The sequence below is a fragment of the Macrobrachium nipponense genome, chromosome 28 (genome assembly GCF_015104395.2).
Source record: "Macrobrachium nipponense isolate FS-2020 chromosome 28, ASM1510439v2, whole genome shotgun sequence".
NCBI lineage: Eukaryota > Metazoa > Arthropoda > Malacostraca > Decapoda > Palaemonidae > Macrobrachium > Macrobrachium nipponense.
The window spans coordinates 43,402,661-43,422,351 of NC_087217.1; the positions used below are offsets into that span (position 1 = coordinate 43,402,661).

At 43.1% G+C, this 19,691-nt stretch overlaps 1 protein-coding gene across 1 annotated transcript in view; it reads left to right on the forward strand.

Annotated features, from left to right (window-relative positions):
- The window catches only part of LOC135201692 (methionine-R-sulfoxide reductase B1-like), a 111,967-nt gene extending 92,277 nt beyond the window's left edge, over positions 1-19,690 (forward strand). Inside the window, exons 2-5 of the mRNA XM_064230841.1 lie at positions 3,995-4,272; positions 15,729-15,901; positions 17,471-17,676; positions 19,541-19,690. Of these exons, the coding sequence (XP_064086911.1) occupies positions 4,016-4,272; positions 15,729-15,901; positions 17,471-17,676; positions 19,541-19,690 (786 nt within the window). The 5' untranslated portion in view covers positions 3,995-4,015. The remainder of the gene's footprint in view (positions 1-3,994; positions 4,273-15,728; positions 15,902-17,470; positions 17,677-19,540) is intronic.
- Position 19,691: the final 1 nt, after the last annotated feature.

A 19,691-nucleotide genomic window follows, 5' to 3' on the forward strand; every position in this document is an offset into this window, starting at 1 on the left:
ATTTATAGTGTGGGGTTCCGGGTTGCATCCTGCCTCCTTAGGAGTCCATCACTTTTCTTACTATGTGTGCCGTTTCTAGGATCACACTCTTCTGCATGAGACCTGGAGCTACTTCAGCCTCTAGTTTTTCTAGATTCCTTTTCAGGGATCTTGGGATCGTGCCTAGTGCTCCTATGATTATGGGTACGATTTCCACTGGCATATCCCATATCCTTCTTATTTCTATTTTCAGATCTTGATACTTATCCATTTTTTCCCTCTCTTTCTCTTCAACTCTGGTGTCCCATGGTATTGCGACATCAATGGTGATACTTTCTTCTTGACTTTGTCAATCAACGTCACGTCTGGTCTGTTTGCACGTATCACCCTATCCGTTCTGATACCATAGTCCCAGAGGATCTTTGCCTGATCGTTTTCTATCACTCCCTCAGGTTGGTGCTCGTACCACTTATTACTGCAAGGTAGCTGATGTTGCACAGGCTCCAGTGGAGGGCTTTTGCCACTGAATCATGCCTCTTTTTGTACTGGTTCTGTGCAAGTGCCGGGCATTCACTTGCTATGTGGTTTATGGTTTCATTTTTCCCCTATTGCACTTCCTACATATGGGAGAGATGTTATTTCCGTCTATCGTACTTTGAACATATCTGGTTCTTAGGGCCTGATCTTGTGCCGCTGTTATCATTCCTTCAGTTTCCTTCTTTAGCTCTCCCTCTGTAGCCATTGCCAATTGTCATCGCTGGCTAGTTTCTTTAGTCTGTCTCATGTATTGTCCGTGCATTGGTTTGTTGTGCCAGTCCTCTGTTCTTTCTGTCTTTCTCCTGTCTCTGTATATTTCTGGGTCTTCGTCTACTTTTATTAGTCCTTCTTCCCATGCACTCTTTAGCCACTCGTCTTCACTGGTTTTCAGATATTGCCCCAGTGCTCTGTTTTCAATGTTGACGCAGTCCTCTATACTTAGTAGTCCTCTCCCTCCTTTCCTTTCGTGTTATGTATAGTCTGTCCGTATTTGCTCTTGGGTGAAGTGCCTTGTGTATTCTTCATTGCTTTCCTGTGGGTTTTCTGATCATAGCTGAGGAGTTCTGCCTTCGTCCATTCACTCTTCTGCGCTGTATCTGATTACTGGCACTGCCCATGTGTTTATGGCTTTTATCATATTTCCGGCGTTGAGTTTTGACTTGAGTATCGCCTTGAGTCTCTGCCTATATTCTTTCCTGATCGTGTCCTTCATCTCTTGGTGTTTTATATCCCCTCCTTCCATTATTCCCAGGTATTTGTATCCTGTCTCATCTATGTGTTTGATGTTGCTCCCATCTGGTAGCTTTATCCCTTCAGTTCTCGTTACTTTGCCTTTTTGTATGTTGACTAAGGCGCATTTTTCTATTCCAAACTCCATTCTGATGTCCCCAGATACAATCCTTACAGTCTGGATTAGGGTATCTATTTCCTTGATGCTCTTACCATACAGCTTGATGTCGTCCATGAACATCAGATGGTTGATTTTGTTGCCTCTTTTCTTGAGTTGGTACCCAGCATCCATCTTCTGTAGTATTATTATTATTATTATTATTATTATTATTATTATTATTATTATTATTATTATTATTTATATTATTATTATTACAAAGAACCCTTTTACCCAAGTAAATGCAGAGAATTACGGAGCTGGAAAACAGAGTTATGCATGATTTTTGTTATGTATTTGCAGAAGCCAAAGAGTCGGTGGGTCTCTCTCTCTCTCTCTCTCACTGAATAACCAAATGGTTTTAATATCATGTCATTAGACCATACTTTCGTAAATCAGTCTCTCTCTCTCTTATACCATGATTTTAGCGATGAATGTTCTACCAGTTTAAATTTGACAGTATTTCGCTGAGAGAGAGAGAGAGAGAGAGAGAGAGAGAGAGACTTCACAACCTCACAGAAGACAGTGCCTAAAAGCATCCGAGAGATAAGAAGGTTACAGTTCCCCAGTTGAAATTAATTGAGAGAGAGAGAGGGAGGGGGTCGTAGGAAATAGAGACGCAGCCTACCAGAAGAAATCCAGGCGTATTCAGAGCATGGAGGAAAGAGTTCTCTCTCTCTCTCTCTCTCTCTCATGTACCATTTGTTTATGTTTCTGGTCACGTGATACCTGAACTCCTTCGACACTTCATAAAATTAGTTGAAAGATTTTGTTTTTATCCAAAACTGAAGTCATGTCTCAGGAATTATAATGGCAAATTGATTCTATAAACAGTATTACCATGAAAACGACAAATACAGACTGAAATGACAAAAAAAAAAAAAGGATCAGTTACCGCTAGACGGCCTAACTTGACCTCCTAACTTGACCTGACCTGACCTGACCTGACCTTGAGACCATTTCTGTCATCTTCATGAGCTAATCTGAAGGCAAGTATTGTACCCTCTCTCTCTCTCTCGTTATTATATTTCTCTCATTTAAACCTTATTGTATTAATGCAATGCAAGGATTTTGGTAGAAGTGACAAAATAAGGAAAGTCTCTCTCTCTCTCTCTCTCTCTCTCTCTCTGTGTGTAAAAGATTAATCAATGGAACGCGTGTTATGAATCAGACGGTGACGAATCGATGACGTCATCGAACGCATGACGTCACAACCTAGGCTTCATAGACTAAAATCCTGCTTTATACCCGTATATTAAAATCGACAACATCTTTATGACCTCATTCCCCTCTTTTCGGTTTCCCGTGTCCCTCTTGGTCACCCATGGGAACCGTTGGGTGATGTCCTCCCCTTCTACGGCCCCTAGGTCTCTATTACCCCTGGCGGGGCCATGGTAGGATAGTGGAAGGGGAGGAGAAACCATTCGCGCCAAAAGGGGGAGAGCGTGTCCGTTTCGATGGCTGGGTTCGGATGGTGGCCACGACTTCCCGTGACTTTATTCAATATATATTTAAAATCATTCGTTATGGATTGTGAATTAATATATTACGAAGCCAGGTTGGTCGTTTCTACCAATCAGGGTTTCGGACGCGTAAATTTTTTTTTAAATTATTGACTTTGTGAGAAGTCTCTCGAGGGGAATCGGACGTTTCCCGCGTAATTTCAGCACGTGCCCAGGCCCAGAGGGGGTGTTGAACAAAGTTCGTTCTCCCGCATTTTGTGTTGCAATTTCTCAAGCCCGAAGTAAAACGGGAAGGGCTTCGCCGAATCGCCATACATAAGACTTGGCTCTCTCTCTCTCTCTCTCTCTCTCTCTCTCTCTCTCTCTCTCTCAACGACTATGCAGAAAAACTATAGATGCGGCTAGAAAAGCGCATTGCAGACGTTCTAATTTTAAACGTCGATCTTTGCTGAACTTTGCTGAAGTTTGAATCGAGAAGCAGAACTGTTGTTAAACCTAGTCTCATGTCTTTAATATTATTATTATTATTATTATTATTATTATTATTATTATTATTATTATATAAGACTCTTGGGTATACATTGTTCAAATATCTAAACATCATTGATGATTCATTCATTGGTAGTTTCAAGAAATCCTGATTTTGTTTTGAAACGTATCAAGTCCCTAGTTTGATGAACTGGCGCAAGTCGAGGAAATAGCCATCAGAGATTTTGATATTATTCGTAGCTTCTGATTAGCGAGTCATATTTCGAGGAAATTTATTTGCAAAATCCGACAACGCAGGCAGATGAAATTTTGGTATGTGATAGAATAAAAAAAAAAAAAAACATTTTGACCGGAAAACTCAAATGCTTAAAAATTTAAAAGAAAAAAAAACGATACGCTTGGTATGTGATAGAATAAAAAGACTGAAACACTGGCTGTAAAACTCAAATGCTTAAAAAAAAGGGGGGTTGGGAGGCATACGCCAGTTCGTCAAAAGAGGGACGATAGAAGACATTTCGCGTTGCAGGAGTGAAATGGTAGAATCTCTTATTTATGCAATATATTTATATAATATATATGTGTGTGTATTTATTAGTTATTTATTAATTAATTTACTGACTGTCATCATCACTGTCCTCAGGCGAAGCGACAGAGCAGTAACATGGAACCGAGGAGATTCGGCCTAAGGCCAGTGACCCCCCGAGGTTCAGGAACCTCTACAGCGAACACCAGCACCAGCAGCAGTAGTACTGGCACCACCAGCGCCACTGGTATCCCTCGGAGGGTGTGGAAGCCGAAGGGCGCCCAGGAGATCCCAGGGAAACCCAGCAGAATCCTGAAGAAGGAGGAGAAGGACGAGTTGATCAGGAAGCTCACAGTCCTGCAGTACAGAGTCACTCAGGAGAAGATTACAGAAAGGTGAGAGAGAGAGAGAGAGAGAGAGAGAGAGAGAGATCCTTACTAATGTGACTGGGTCATGTGGTCTGTGGACACTGCAATTTCCTTCATCTCTTTTTCTTTTTTTATCAGCAACAAACGTTCCCTAATGAGTTTTGAGTCTGATAAGAACCCTGATAAGCATCCCGGAGATAGCTAGCGCTTACAGTGCACCACGTGGGGTGCTACGGGATGCTTATCAAAGAGACTCAAAACTCAAAAAGAAATGTAGGTTCTTCGGGTGTCCTTTCATAGTTTTGTTATCGGAATCAGATGTTTCCAAATGATTTAGTGTAACTTTGATAGGAATCCCGTAAGGGGGCTAGTGCCGTCAGGGCAATCGCACGTGGTACACTGTAGGTATTACCAAAGGATGTTTGAAACGTCCATTCGGCCTGTGGTTAGATCCGCTTTTTAGCATTTCTTTACCTCCATTCCCTCTTCCTCTCTTCAATCTTGCTGTCCAATACCTCAAACTGTTACTTTTAAGTGTAGCTGTGGGGTGTTATCCCAGTTCTACCTTAATTTTCTTTGTCTGACTAGAAGGCCTTGCTGGTTCTTCTTTCGTCCTATTCTAGAGGCCTTGCTGTTCTTCTTTGTTCTCTCTAGAGGCCTTGCTGTTCTTCTTTGTCCTCTCAGAAAGGCCTTGCTGTTTCTTCTTTGGTCTCTCTAGAGGCCTTGCTGTTCTTCTCTTTGTCCTCTCTAGAGGCACCTTGCCTGTTCTCTAGAGGCCCTTGCTGTTCTTTCTTTGTCTCTTCGAGAGGCCTTGGCGGGGTTCTTCTTTGTTTTCTCTCTAAGAGGCCTTGCGGTTCTTCTTTTGTCATCTCTAGAGGCCTGAAACTGTTCCTTCTTTGTCTCTCCGGATGGCCTTGCGGTTTCTTCCTTTTGTCTCTCCTAGGGGACCTTGCCGGGGTTCTTCTTTGTCTCTTCTAGATGGCATTGCGGTTCTACTTTGTCCCCTCTCTTTAGGGGCCATTGCGGGTTTCTTCTTTGGCTCCCTCTAGAGGCCTTCGCTGTTTTCTTCTTGTTCTCTGTATAGCGGGGCCTTGCGGTTCTTCTTTCTTTTCCCTCTCAGAGGCCTTGTCGGTTCTTCTTTGTCTCTCTAGGGGCCTTGCGGTTCCTTCTTTTGTCTCTCTAGGGCCTTGAGGTTCCTTGCGGTTTTTTTGTCTCTTCAAGGGGCCTTGCTGTTCTTCATTGTCTCTACTAGATGGCCTTGCGGTTCGTTCTTTGTCTCTCGAGGGGGCCTTGCTGTTCTTTCTTATTTGGTCTCTCTAGAAGGCCTTGCAGTTTCCTTCTTTGTCTCTCTATAGAGGACTTGCTGTTCTTCTTTGTCTCTCCTAGAGGCCTTGCGGTTCTTCTTTGTCTCTCTAGAGGGCCTTGCTGTTCGTCGTTCTTTCCTCCTCTAAGGAGGGCCATTGCTGTTTCTTCTTTGTCTCTCTAGAGGCCATTGCTGTCTTTTCTTTGTCCGCTCTAGAGGCCTTGCAGGTTCTTCCCTTGTCTCTCTAGAAGCCCTTTGCAGGTTCTTCTTCTTTGTCGCCTTATAGGGGCCTTGCGGTTCTTTTCTTTGTCTCATCTAAGGAGGCCTTGCGGTTCTTTCTTTGTGCCTCTCGTAAGGGGCCTCTTTGTCTTCTCTAGAGGCCTTCGCGCTTTTCTTGCTTTGTCTCCTCTAGAGGTCCTTGCGGTTCTTCTTTGTCCTCTAGAGAGGCCTTTGCGGTTTCTTCTTTGTCTCTCTAGGGGCCCTTCTTTGTCGTCTCTAGAGGCCTTGCGGTTCTTCCTTTGTCTCTCTAGGGGCCCTTGCTATTCTTTTCTTTGCTCTCTCTAGAGGCCTTGCGGTTCTTTCTTTCGTCTCTCTCAGCGGGCCCGTTGCTGTTCTTTCTTTGTCTCTCTAGAGGCCTTGTGGTTCTTCTTTGTCTCTCTAGAGGCCAGCTTTTCTTCTTTGTATCTCTAGGCGGCCTTGCTGTTTCTTCTTTGTCTCTCCTAGATGGCCCTTGCTGGTTTCTTCTTTGGTCTCTCTAGAAGGCTTTGCTTTGGTTTTTCTTTGTCTCTCTAGAGGCTTTGCTGTTCTTTTTCTTTGTCTCTCTAGAGGCCTTGCGGTTCGTTCTTTTGTCTCTCTAGAGGCCTTGCGGTTTCTTCTTTTGTCTCTCTAAGAAAGCCTTGCGGTTTTCTTTGGCTCTTCTTAGAGGCCTTTGCTTTTCTTCTTTCTCTCTAGGAGGACCTTGCCGGTTATTCTTTCTTTTCTCTCTAGAGGCCTTACGGTTTCTTCTTTGTCTCTCTAGAGGACCTTACGGTTCCTTCTTTGTCTCATCCTCTAGAGGCCTTGCGGTTTCCCTTCTTTGTCCTCTCTATGGGGCCTTGCTGTTCTTCTTTGTCTCTCTAAGGCCTATGCCTTTCTTCTTTGTCTCTCTAGGGGCCTTGCGTTCTTCTTTGTCTCTTATAGAGACCTTGCGGTTCTTCTTTGTCTCTCTAGAGCCTTGCGTTTTCTTTTCTTTGTCTCTCTTAGGGGCTTCTTTGTCTCTATAGAGGCCCTTGCGGTTCTTCTTTTTGTCTCTCTAGAGCCTTGGCGGTTCTTCTTTGTTTCTCTCTAGAGGGGCGTTTGCGGGGTTGCTACTTTGTCTCTCTAGAGTCTTGCTGTTTTTTATTCTTTGGTCTCTCTAGAGGCCTTGGGGCCTTTTTCTTCTTTGATTCTTCTTTGTCTCTCTAGAGGCCTTGCGGTTCTTATTCTTTGTCTCTCTAGAGGCCTTGCTGTTCCTTCTTCTTTCGTCTCTCTAGAAGGCCTTGCGGTTCTTCTTTGTATCTCTAGAGGCCTTGCGGTTCTTCTTTGGTCTCTCTAGAGGCTCCGTTCTTCTTTGTCTCTCAGAGGCCTTGCGGTTCTTCTTTGTCTCTATAGGCCTTGCGGTTCTTCTTTGGTCTCTCTAGAGGCCTTGCGTTTCTTCTTTGTCTCTCTAGAGGCCTTGCGGTTTCCTTCTGTCTCTTCTTGAGGCCTTTGCGGTTCTTCTTTCTCCTCTAGGGGCGTTGCGGTCTACTTTGTCCTTCTCTAGGGGCCTTGGCTTGTTCTTCTTTGGTCTCTCTAGGGGCCTTGCTGTTCTTCTGTCTTCTCTAGAGGCCTTGCGTTTCTTCTTTGTCTCTTTTCAAGAGGCCTTGCGGTTCTTCATTTGTCCTCTCTAAGGCCTTCGTTTCTTCTTTGGTCTTCTTCTAGAGGCCCTTGCGGTTCTGCTTGTCTCTCTAGAGGCCTTGCGGTTTCTTCTTTGTCTGCTCTAGGCCTTGGCTGTTCTTCTTGTCTCTCTAGAGGCCTTGCTTGTTCTTCTTTGTTCTCTAGGCCTTGCGGTTTTCTTCTTTGTCTCTCTAAGGATTGCTGTTTCTTCTTTTCTCTCTAGAGACCATGCTCTTCTTCTTTGTCTCTCTAGAGACCATGCGGTTCTTCTTTGTCTCTCTAGAGGCCTTGCTGTTCTTCTTTGTCTCTCTAGAGGCCATGCTGTTCTTCTTTGTCTCTCTAGAGGCCTTGCGGTTCTTCTTTGTCTCTCTAGAGGCCTTGCTGTTCTTCTTTGTCTCTCTAGAGGCCTTGCGGTTCTTCTTTGTCTCTCTAGAGGCCTTGCGGTTCTTCTTTTGTCTCTCTAGGGGCCTTGCGGTTCTTCTTTGTCTCTCTAGAGGCCTTGCGGTTCTTCTTTGTCTCTCTAGAGGCCTTGCTGTTCTTCTTTGTCTCTCTAGGGGCCTTGCTGTTCTTCTTTGTCTCTCTAGGGGCCTTGCAGTTCTTCTTTGTCTCTCTAGAGGCCTCGCAGTTCTTTAGAGGCCTTGCGGTTCTTATTTGTCTCTCTCTAGAGGCCTTGCGGTTCTTCTTTGTCTCTCTCTAGAGGCCTTGCGGTTCTTCTTTGTCTCTCTCTAGAGGCCTTGCGGTTCTTCTTTGTCTCGCTCTAGAGGCCTTGCGGTTCTTCTTTGTCTCGCTCTGGAGGCCTTGCGGTTCTTCTTTGTCTCTCTAGAGGCCTTGCGGTTCTTCTTTGTCTCTCTCTAGAGGCCTTGCGGTTCTTCTTTGTCTCGCTCTAGAGGCCTTGCGGTTCTTCTTTGTCTCGCTCTAGAGGCCTTGCGGTTCTTCTTTGTCTCGCTCTAGAGGCCTTGCGGTTCTTCTTTGTCTCTCTAGAGGCCATGCTGTTCTTCTTTGTCTCTCTAGAGGTCTTGCTGTTCTTCTTTGTCTCTCTATGGGCCTTGCGGTTCTTCTTTGTCTCTCTAGGGGCCTTGCTGTTCTTCTTTGTCTCTCTACGGGCCTTGCGGTTCTTCTTTGTCTCTCTAGGGGCCTTGCGGTTCTTCTTTGTCTCTCTAGAGGCCTTACGGTTCTTCTTTGTCTCTCTAGAGGCCATGCTGTTCTTTGTCTCTCTAGAGGCCTTGGGGTTCTGCTTTGTCTCTCTAGAGGCCTTGCTGTTCTTCTTTGTCTCTCTAGAGGTCTTGCTGTTCTTCTTTGTCTCTCTAGAGGCCTTAAGGTTCTTCTTTGTTTCTCTAGAGGCCATGCTGTTCTTATTTTTCTCTCTAGAGGTCTTGCTGTTCTTCTTTGTCTCTCTAGAGGCCTTGCGGTTCTTCTTTGTCTCTCCAGAGGTCTTGCTGTTCTTCTTTGTCTCTCTAGGGGTCTTGCTGTTCTTCTTTGTCTCTCTAGGGGTCTTGCTGTTCTTCTTTGTCTCTCTAGAGGCCATGCTGTTCTTCTTTGTCTCTCTAGTGGCCATGCTGTTCTTCTTTGTCTCTCTAGAGGCCTTGCGTTTCTTCTTTGTTTCTCTAGAGGCCTTGCTGTTCTTCTTTGTCTCTCTAGAGGCCTTGCTGTTCTTCTTTGTCTCTCTAGAGGCCTTGCTGTTCTTCTTTGTCGCTCTAGAGGCCTTGCGGTTCTTCTTTGTCGCTCTAGAGGCCTTGCGGTTCTTCTTTGTCGCTCTAGAGGCCTTGCTGTCTTCTTTGTCTCTCTGGAGGCCTTGCGGTTCTTCTTTTGTCTATATTAGGGGACCCGTTCTTTGTCTCTCTAGAGGCACCTTGCGGTTCTTCTTTGTCTTCTAGGGGACCTTCTTTGTCTCTCTAGAGGCCATTTGCGGTTCTTTTCTTTGTCTCTCTAGGGGCCTTGGCTGTTCTTCTTTGTCTCTCTAGGGGCCTTGCGGTTCTTCTTTGTCCCTCTAGAGGCCTTGCGGTTCTTTTCTTTGTTTTCTGCTCTAGGGGCCATTGCGGTTCTTCTTTGTCTCTCTAGGAGGCCTTTGCGGTTCATTCTTTGTCTCCTTAGAGGCCTTGGCCGGTTCTTTCTTTGTCCTCTATAAGAGGCCCTTGCGGTTGCTTCTTTGTCTCTCTAGCAGGCCTTGCGGATCTTTTCTTTGTCTCTCTAGGGGCCTTGCGGTTCTTCTTTGTCTATCTAGGGCAATGCCTTGTGGTTCTTCTTTGTCCTCTATAGGAGGGCCTTGCGGTTGCTTCTTTGTCTCTCTAGAGGCCTTGCAGGTTCTTCTTTGGTCTCTACTAGGGGGCGTGGCTGTTCTTCTTGTCTCTATAGAGGCCTTGCGGTTCTTCCTTTGTCCTCTAAGAGGCATTGCAGGTTCTTCTTGTCTCTATAGGGCCTTGCTGGTTTTCTTTGTTCTTTCGCTAGAGGCCTTGCGGTTCTTATTGGGGTCCTTCGCTAGGGGATGCTGCTTCTTCTTTGTCTCTAGAGGCCCTTGCGGTTGCTTTGTTCTTCTCTAGCAGGCTAGCGTTTATGGGGCCTTTGTCTCTCTAGAGGCCTTGCGTTTTTCTTTGTTTCTCTCTAGAGGCCTGGCCTTGTCTGTTTGGTCTCTTTCTAGAGGCCTTTGCGGTTCTTCTTTGTCTATCTTAGAGGCCTTGCGGTTTCGCTTTGTCTCTCTAGAGGGCCCTTTGCTGGTTCTTCTTTGTATCAGAGGCATTAAGGTTCTTCTTTGTCTCTCTAAGAGGCATTGCGGGTTCTTCTTTGTCTCCTTAGAGGCCTGCCGGTTCTTCTTTGTCTCTCTAGAGGCCTTGCTGTTCTTCTTTGTCTCTTTGTCTCTCTAGAGACCATGCTTGTTCTCTTTGTCTCTCTAGAGACCATTGCAGTTCTTCTTTGTCTCTTAGATTGGGCTTTGCGTTCCTTCTTTCGGTCTCTAGAGGACCATGCTGTCTTCGGTTGTCTCTCTCAGAGGCCTTGCGGTTCTTCTTTGTATCTCTAGAGCCATGCTGTCTTCTTTGTTTTTTCTCTCTTAGGGGAGGCCTGCTGTCTTCTTTGTTCCTCTCTATGGGCTTGCGGTCTCTTCTTTGTCTCTCTAGAGGCCTTGCGGGTCTTCTTTGTCTCTCTAGAGCCTTGCAGTTCTTTTCTTGTCTCTCTAGAGCCTCCTAGCAGTTCTTTAGAGGCCTTGCGGTTCTTATTTGTCTCTCTCTAGAGGCCTTGCGGTTCTTCTTTGTCTCTCTCTAGAGGCCTTGCGGTTCTTCTGTCTCTCTCTAGAGGCCTTGCGGTTCTTCTTTGTCTCGCTCTAGAGGCCTTGCGGTTCTTCTTTGTCTCGCTCTAGAGGCCTTGCGGTTCTTCTTTGTCTCGCTCTAGAGGCCTTGCGGTTCTTCTTTGTCTCTCTAGAGGCCTTAAGGTTCTTCTTTGTCTCTCTAGAGGCCATGCTGTTCTTCTTTGTCTCTCTAGAGGTCTTGCTGTTCTTCCTTGTCTCTCTATGGGCCTTGCGGTTCTTCTTTGTCTCTCTAGGGGCCTTGCTGTTCTTCTTTGTCTCTCTAGGGGCCTTGCGGTTCTTCTTTGTCTCTCTAGGGGCCTTGCGGTTCTTCTTTGTCTCTCTAGGGGCCTTGCTGTTCTTCTTTGTCTCTCTAGAGGCCTTGCGGTTCTTCTTTGTCTCTCTAGAGGCCTTGCGGTTCTTCTTTGTCTCTCTAGGGGCCTTGCGGTTCTTCTTTGTCTCTCTAGAGGCCTTGCGGTTCTTCTTTGTCTCTCTAGAGGCCTTGCTGTTCTTCTTTGTCTCTCTAGAGGCCTTGCGGTTCTTCTTTGTCTCTCTAGAGGCCTTGCTTCTTGTCTTGTCTCTAGAGGCCTTGCGGTTCTTCTTTGTCTCTCTAGAGGCCTTGCGGTTCTTCTTTGTCTCTCTAGAGGCCTTGCGGTTCTTCTTTGTCTCTCTAGATGCGTTGCTGTTCTTCTTTGTCTCTCTAGAGGCCTTGCGGTTCTTCTTTGTCTCTCTAGAGGCCTTGCGGTTCTTCTTTGTCTCTCTAGAGGCCTTGCTGTTCTTCTTTGTCTCTCTAGAGGCCTTGCGGTTCTTCTTTGTCTCTCTAGGGGCCTTGCTGTTCTTCTTTGTCTCTCTAGAGGCCTTGCGGTTCTTCTTTGTCTCTCTAGATGCTTGCAGAGGCCTTCGGTTGCTTTGTCTCTCTAGAGGCCTTGCGGTTCTTCTTTGTCTCTCTAGAGGCCTTGCGGTTCTTCTTTGTCTCTCTAGAGGCCTTGCTGTTCTTCTTTGTCTCTTTGTCTCTCTAGAGACCATGCTGTTCTTCTTTGTCTCTCTAGAGACCATGCAGTTCTTCTTTGTCTCTCTAGAGGTCTTGCTGTTCTTCTTTGTCTCTCTAGAGACCATGCTGTTCTTCTTTGTCTCTCTAGAGGCCTTGCGGTTCTTCTTTGTCTCTCTAGAGGCTTTGCTGTTCTTCTTTGTCTCTCTAGAGGTCTTGCTGTTCTTCTTTGTCTCTCTAGAGGCCTTATGGTTCTTCTTTGTCTCTCTAGAGGCCATGCTGTTCTTATTTTTCTCTCTAGAGGTCTCGCTGTTCTTCTTTGTCTCTCTAGAGGCCTTGCGGTTCTTCTTTGTCTCTCCAAGAGTCGGGGTGCTGTTCTTCTTTTGTCTCTCTAGGGGTCTTGCTGTTCTTCTTTGTCTCTCTAGGGGTCTTGCTGTTCTTCTTTGTCTCTCTAGAGGCCATGCTGTTCTTTTTTGTCTCTCTAGAGGCCATGCTGTTCTTCTTTGTCTCTCTAGAGGCCTTGCGTTTCTTCTTTGTTCTCTAGAGGCCATGCTGTTCTTCTTTGTCTCTCTAGATGCCATGCTGTTCTTCTTTGTCTCTCTAGAGGCCATGCTGTTCTTCTTTGTCTCTCTAACTCTAGAGGCCTTGCGGTTCTTCTTTGTCTCTCTAGAGGCCTTGCGGTTCTTCTTTGTCTCTCTAGAGGCCTTGCTGTTCTTCATTGTCTCTCTAGAGGCCTTGCAGTTCTTCTTTGTCTCTCTAGAGGCCTTGCTGTTCTTCTTTGTCTCTCTAGAGGCCTTGCTGTTCAACACCAGCCTCCCATGGCTTAACCTTCCAGACTTCATGAATAGATCCTTAAGGAGCATAGGAGTTAGAACTGGAATATGAAATTTAGGCCAAAGACCAAGCATTGGGACCTATGATGGAGGTCGTTCAGCAATGCAAGGGAAATTGAGAGTAGATAGGTTTGAAAGGTGTAACAGAAGGAAAACCTCAAAGCAGTTGCACCATGAAGCAATTTTAGAAAGTTGAGGAAATTGAGATAAAGGAAAGGGAATGTGAACGTACATGCCAGTCAAAGGAATGGAAAAGTTTGCGGCTACGGGCCGAAGAAACGCCACTGCAAGGAACTCTCAAACAGGTCCACTAACAGCATTCCTCCGCCCCCTCCTCTACGGGATCGAGGTACGTAGGTCACAGAATAACGACGAAGGATTAGCAAAACAAAGCACTCAGACGTCGTAAGGCATCGGGACTGCATCACATAACGTTGCTATTTCCGAATCGCAACTATTTGTGAAAGCAGCAGTGCTTTGTCAGTAGCACTTAAATGGATTACGGGAGGGAAAGTGTGTAAGTCGACCTGACAATCCCCATAAGCCTTATGTCTCATGAAGCCTTCTTGATGACAAGGGAGGTAATCTCCTAAGTAACACGCAATTTCAGCGCTCTCCCAGGCTTCTTGTACTGCTTCTTTTGCCAGAATGAAGCTCTCGGGAGGTACACCGTCCCACTGGCCTCTAGACTGATAAGGGAAGCTGTGAGCTCTCTTCCCCAAAGATAGATTTATGAAATCTTTAGGCTGTCAAGCCAAGCAGTGGGAGGGTCCCCAGGGGCACTTTCAGCCACTCATCGCTTAAAAAGCAGCGAAAAGAGGGAGTTGGAGTAGTAAGACAGCAAGATAATAGCGATCCAGTATAAGACTGAGATGAAGTACACAAATCAGAATGGTAGAACTGGGAGAAAAACCCACAGCTGTGCCAAGGAGTAACAGCTGGAGGTGTTGGATAGCAAGATTGAAGAAAGGAAGCGTTCCAGACAGGTTGGGAAGAGAGGTTTAGTATTGCTATCCAGAAGTTGTTGTGGGAGTCTGCCGTTGTGAATAACTTTGTGCTAAGATTCTGTTCATCATCCACATTTATTCCTCTTACTATACAACTGTGTAATGGACTTCCTGTCTTGGTTACTGAATCCAGTGCCTTTGAAGACAAATACTGCACTTCTGAGTCTGTAACACCATTAGTAAGGATACCAAAAGGTTCATAATCCACAATTATTCAACTGTCTGATGGACTTCCTGTCTAGGTTGCTGAACCCAGTGCCTTTGGAGGCAAATACTGCACTTCTGAGTCTGTACCACCAATAAGGATACCAAAAGGTACATAATCCACATTTATTCCTCTTACTATACAACTATGTAATGGACATTCTGTCTAGGTTGCTGAACCCAGTGCCTTTGGAGGCAAATACTGCACTTCTGAGTCCTTCCTTCAGGTGAAGGACCAGTTCGTCTACTACATTTAATCTGCTTATATATTTAATACCTTCCATGTTTTTAATTCCCATATCGATTAGAGTGTTATTCCTGTCAGCAAATTGTCGGCTTTGCTTAGATTGTGTGAAAAACTCATGCCTACGTTTTATAGGCTTGGTCTTCACTGAACCTCTTTACTAATGTCTTACAGCAAATTAATCATAGTATAATTTAATCATAAAATATACCATGCCATATTACTGGTAATGCACTATTAGTCCTGCTTTTAGTGGCCGATTTGAATTTATATTGTTCTAGTGCTTTGTATCCGTTTTTAAAGCGAATACTGTACATGGCACTGCTATTAATTTTCCCTTTTAATGTACTTTCGTTAGGTAGTTTTCAGGAAACTAACTCTGAAAGGGACAGCAGGAGAGAGAGAGAGAGAGAGAGAGAGAGAGAGAAGAGAGAGAGAGAGAGAAGGAAAAAAATTGTCAGACCGGATTAGTTAGCCTGACTGTTCAGCACAGCATAAGCTATATTGGTATGCAGAAATGACAGACGCTTCCAGGATTGCATACTAGACCAAAGAATGCCACTCTAAGGGGTTTCCTGTGGTTCCTGGCCCTTCCAGCACTCAGAGAAGCCCCAAAGTATACATGGATACTCAGACTGCCATACGCTTGACTGCAGAGATTTGTTGGTAAAAAGGGAAAATATGTGACTTGCTTTGTCAGACCAAAGGCAGCAAGCAACGTGTAAGGTTTCTAATGTTAGGTCCCTGTGTGCTAAAGACGGAATGCTATTTAGGGTCAAATCTAGGCTACTGGGACATCAGTTACAAGTGCAGCTTGTTTATTTGTTTAATCAGACTGGCAACAAAATGAAGGCCTTCATCCCATCACGAATTGAGCAGAATAATCCAAATTAAAGATGGGATCTGACCTTACAGGAATGATAGATGTGCCCCTTCAACTAAGGGAAGCTTCAAGGGGTCAGAGAATATAACAACAGGAAAATGTTCCCCTATATTTTAAGTTTAAGGAAAGAACCATTTATAAAGCATTTGGTTTATTCTCTCAGAAATTTCTGACAGACAGTATGTTGTAGTGGATTGCTTCTTGTTTTAAAGTAAAAAGCAAAAATTTTTAACAACTTTACTGTTTATTGTTCATTATTTTCAAAGGTAGTTTCTATAGAAATGAGAAAATCAACTTATTTTAGTATATTGCCACATATAAAACAGTTCTTATTTCACAAAATTGTAGATACATATTTAGACATTAAGTATGACTCAATGCGTCTTTTTACTGCCACTTAAATATTTCCAAGGCATAGATGAATGATTATTTGATGCATTTATACCAAATTTAACATTGCTGATGAAATTTTTGAGATGAAATATTATTGTGTCTTTTTACTGCCACTAAAATTGTCAATGCTGATGAAATTTTTGAGATGAAATATTATTGTGTCTTTTTACTGCCACTAAAATTGTCAAACATAGATGAACAGTTCTAATTTGATGAATTCATGCCAAATTCAAAGTTGCAGATGATGCATTTTCAGACAAGAATGATTCATTGTATCTTTCTACTGCTGCAAAACCCTTTTCAAGACATAACTGAACAATTACTGATCTATTTATACCAAGTTTGGACCAACTTACTAATTCCCCTCTGCCACAAAAAACTTTCATTGTAATGATGAAGAATTACTTGATGTATTTATACCAAATGTATTCCAGCTTTCTAATTCCCCTTCGGTATTTCAGACCCTACTCTAACAAATACTACAAGCACTGGGACCGTGGTGTCTATTCCTGCGTGGTCTGCGGAGAAGACCTCTTCTACTCGAACACCAAGTACGACTCAGGGTCAGGATGGCCTGCTTTCTACGACATCATCGACAAAGACAAGGTCACCCTCAAACAGGACCTCTCACACGGTACGGTGGGCCAGTTTGACCTGTGGACTTTACCTCCATTCCTGCTTCCTTCCTGCATTCATGCTGTCCAACATCTCTAACTATTCTTAGTGCAACTGTAGGATTTTCTCCCAATTCGACCTTGAGATCCTTTTTTACTTCATTTCCATTATTTTCTAAATCTCTTTATCCTGATTTCCAACCACTCAAACTCCCTCTTTTTTTGGTCTTGTAAGCATTGAATGGCCGAGAATGTGCCCCACCCTCTTTCCTTTTGATTCATTTCAGGGTTCATTAAAATCATTCGGTGCCTCTGTTGGGGGTGGGGATGTAGTTTTTAAAATTTTTTAACATTTACTTGGTTGTATCTCTGATGTTACCACTTCTGTCAGCAGTTACCAAATTTCTAATATTTATTTTATTCCTGTTCTTATATGGCATTGGATGCAGTCAGATTTATCTTGATCTCCCCGAGGCTGTAAAAAAAATATATTGGTAGCGAAATCATTGACAAGGTGATATATTATTTTAAGTGTAAGTTACAAATGAGTGAAAAGAGAAATTAAATAAAACTTCTGAAAAGAACTTTTTCAAATATGAATCTAAAAAGCACTAGCATGCTACAGTAGAACGTGTTGGCACTGAAATTCTTGTGTACATTTGTGAAGATTGTAGTAGATAGGTACAAAAATGTATTGTTTTGTAAACATCAGCATAATTTCTGCTCCATCATTCACTATTTCCATCTCATCACTTTGCATGTACCTGGTAGGTTCCTTTATTTATGTTAGTTAAAGTCTGTATAATATATGATTATAAATTGAGTTCTATGTTCCTTGATAGATTTCCTAATGGCAGCTTTATTGTCTTTGGGGTGCATGACAACAGCCTTCTATTCTATTTGTTGTATGCTATTATATCCCGTTGCTGGAAATAACCACTGGTTCCATGCAACATAAAAACACCATACAAACAAAAACAAAAATGCTGTGTGCTATTTGGAGAGTAATGGAGAATATAAAACTGGTTTGTAAATTTCTAGATTGATAAATTGTACCATTAAAATGAACAATAATGTTTTGGTATCATGGTTGAAATGTCATTGCCTTAAGAGTCATAAAATTAAACCTATGTAGTATATCTTCTATGTATTTAGTTAATGAACATCGAGTTAAATTTTCCGAGCTTTATCATTAGAGTTCTTGATTTTCAAGTTACTTGGATGGTAGCACACGAAGGTCATAATTTCATTAATAATTTACAGGATCAATAGTAACAGAGAATGGAAACTGCATCCTGGATTAGAATGTTGGTAAAAAATTGACTGAAAAGCAGTTATTTTGGGGAAATAGTTAAATGGAAACATTGTGTTATTCCTAGATATTATATTTTGTGCAGTGCATTACCATTTAAAATGTCACTGACGTAAACTGAATGGTCGCTGGGACAAGAGACTTCCATAGCATTTAGCGCTAACTACTGCATCTCTAAAGAAATTACCTATATCCTTTGAGTTTTGTAATGAATAGCATTAATTCTCTGAACTGGAAATGAAGAAACAGCATCCTAATATCAATCTTCAATCCACAGTTGGAGCCAACCTTCTCCTGCTGGTGTGCAACCCTTCTATGGCAAGAACAGAAGTCAGTTGTGCCACATGTGGAGCTCACATAGGCCATGTGTTTGATGACGGGCCCAAACCGACTGGCAAGCGATTTTGTGTCAATTCCTCGGCTCTCAACTTCAGGGCAGCGGGACCCACTGACGAGAATGCAGTGCCTAACATCGAATCAAAGGTAACAATGCTGGTTTTAAATGCAGGAGACAATAGGGAGGGTGGACAGGCTAAGACCCACTTCTCACCCAGTCCATTATGTTGGTTTTAAATTCTTGGGATGATGGAGTGGGTTGACAGGCTAAGACTTGTCTCACCCAGTCTATGACTTTGGTTTTAAATCCAGGGGATGGTTGGGTGGCTGGACAGACTAAAACTCTCGTCTCCCTTATGCCTAAAGGGAATCAAGAGGGTTGAGACACTGGTTTTTATTCAGGGGGGTGATGGGGTGGACCGGCTAAGACCCTCGTGCCACTCAGTCCCAAAGAAAATAAGAAAGGAGGAGGCCAGGCAGAGTTTGTGTGGGACTTCATCACAAGGGTAATGATAGATCAACTGCTGAAAGATGGAAGATTTGAAAAAATTGAAGAAAATGTAAGCAACATTAAAGTTGAATACCTTGCCAATAGAGATAGGGGACAACCAGAGAATTTTGCAATCTGAAGGTTTCTGAGGTCCATCTAATTTATGGTTCAGTACCTAAAACTGGGGCTTCTTTATGTTTTGATTGGAATCCCTGAGTGTAAAATGCTGTATTCAAGGGCCCCTACCTATCTGTACCTATCTTGTTTCTTTGAGTCATTGCAGGAGCTTGTAAGTTATGCTTTACAGTTTGAACCCTTTTGCTCATGATTTTCAAACTTCAGGTAATAGTGCTGGACATAAAAAATTGTGTCTTTTTGCAGCTGCATAAAATTTTCCAAGGCATGGATTAACTGTTCTCTAGTGTATGTATTCCAACATAAAACTCTCCTAGCTGTATTGTTTTCTCATGAACTGAATTGCATTTAATGATAATTCTCCACCTGAAATACCAGCAGGTTCAGTGTCAATTCAAATGACTTGTCATTCTTGGTTTTGTGTAACAAAATTTGAAAGCTTTAATTAATTGGACACAGTTCTTTGGTAAAGTTTTTCCTCTAACCTCAAGGCTGCTCAACAAGTCACCATCTTCTCAGTTAGTCATGTTAAGCCCTTATTACATGGTGTGAATCAGGTATCCAGTTCTTTATATGCATGTTGCTTTCTACCCATGGAATTTCTAGTCTGTGTTGGTGTATTTTTGGTGTTTGTGATGTTATCATGATGTGACTTACTAGTGATATCACTGTTTGGACTAAAGCTGATGTCAAAAACAGACATGGGTACAAGACCTGGGCTGGCAACCAAGAGTAGTACCAGATTAAACATTTTCAGAAAACCATTTAATTATGGTCAAGAATTTTGACTTCCTTTAGTTTTAGTGCTTGAAGTTTTGACCCTGGATCATTCCAAAGTATTTTGAAGTCTTTGTTTGTCCTAACCTTCAAGTTTGAATATTTTAACATTTTGTGATCATTATGAAACTTATGATTTCTTGGCATATTTTTAGCCCCTGAGGTCTTATGAACTAAATAGTACATTCAAGTTTTATGAAAACCTGGAACATTTGCTGTCAGTTTGAAGAAATGAATCCATCTACGGTTTTACTAAGTTTTGGCTGCCCTTTTCCCTATCTATTCATTTTTGTATGGAAAACAAAATCAGTTTTCCTCTTGAGGCCTTCATTGATTTCTTTTGCGTGGGCATATTTTAGCAAGTGTTTCATATTTTAATGCTGTCATTTTTTAGAAAATAAAGACTTCAAGACTTGAGAACAAAACAGCAATGAACTTTATTCCACTCTTGTGGATATGATACATCAAAAAGTCAATCATCAGATTGTATTTCAAATTCTTACATTGGCAACATTTCCTGATCTTGGGGATGTCTCAAGATTCCTTGTAGAAGCTTCTAATTTCCAAATCACCCAATAGTTGGCTCTCACTTCTTTCCTCCTTTTTCAGGAACCAGTGCGATCTGTGGTGGCAACAATTAAACAAGGTGAACCTCTGGTTCATCTCGCTTCTCCATCCAACTCGTGTGCCCTGGGTGCACGCATGTGCTTCCGTGTCACCAATATGGACACGTGCGAGGCTACGACTCCTCAGTCATGAG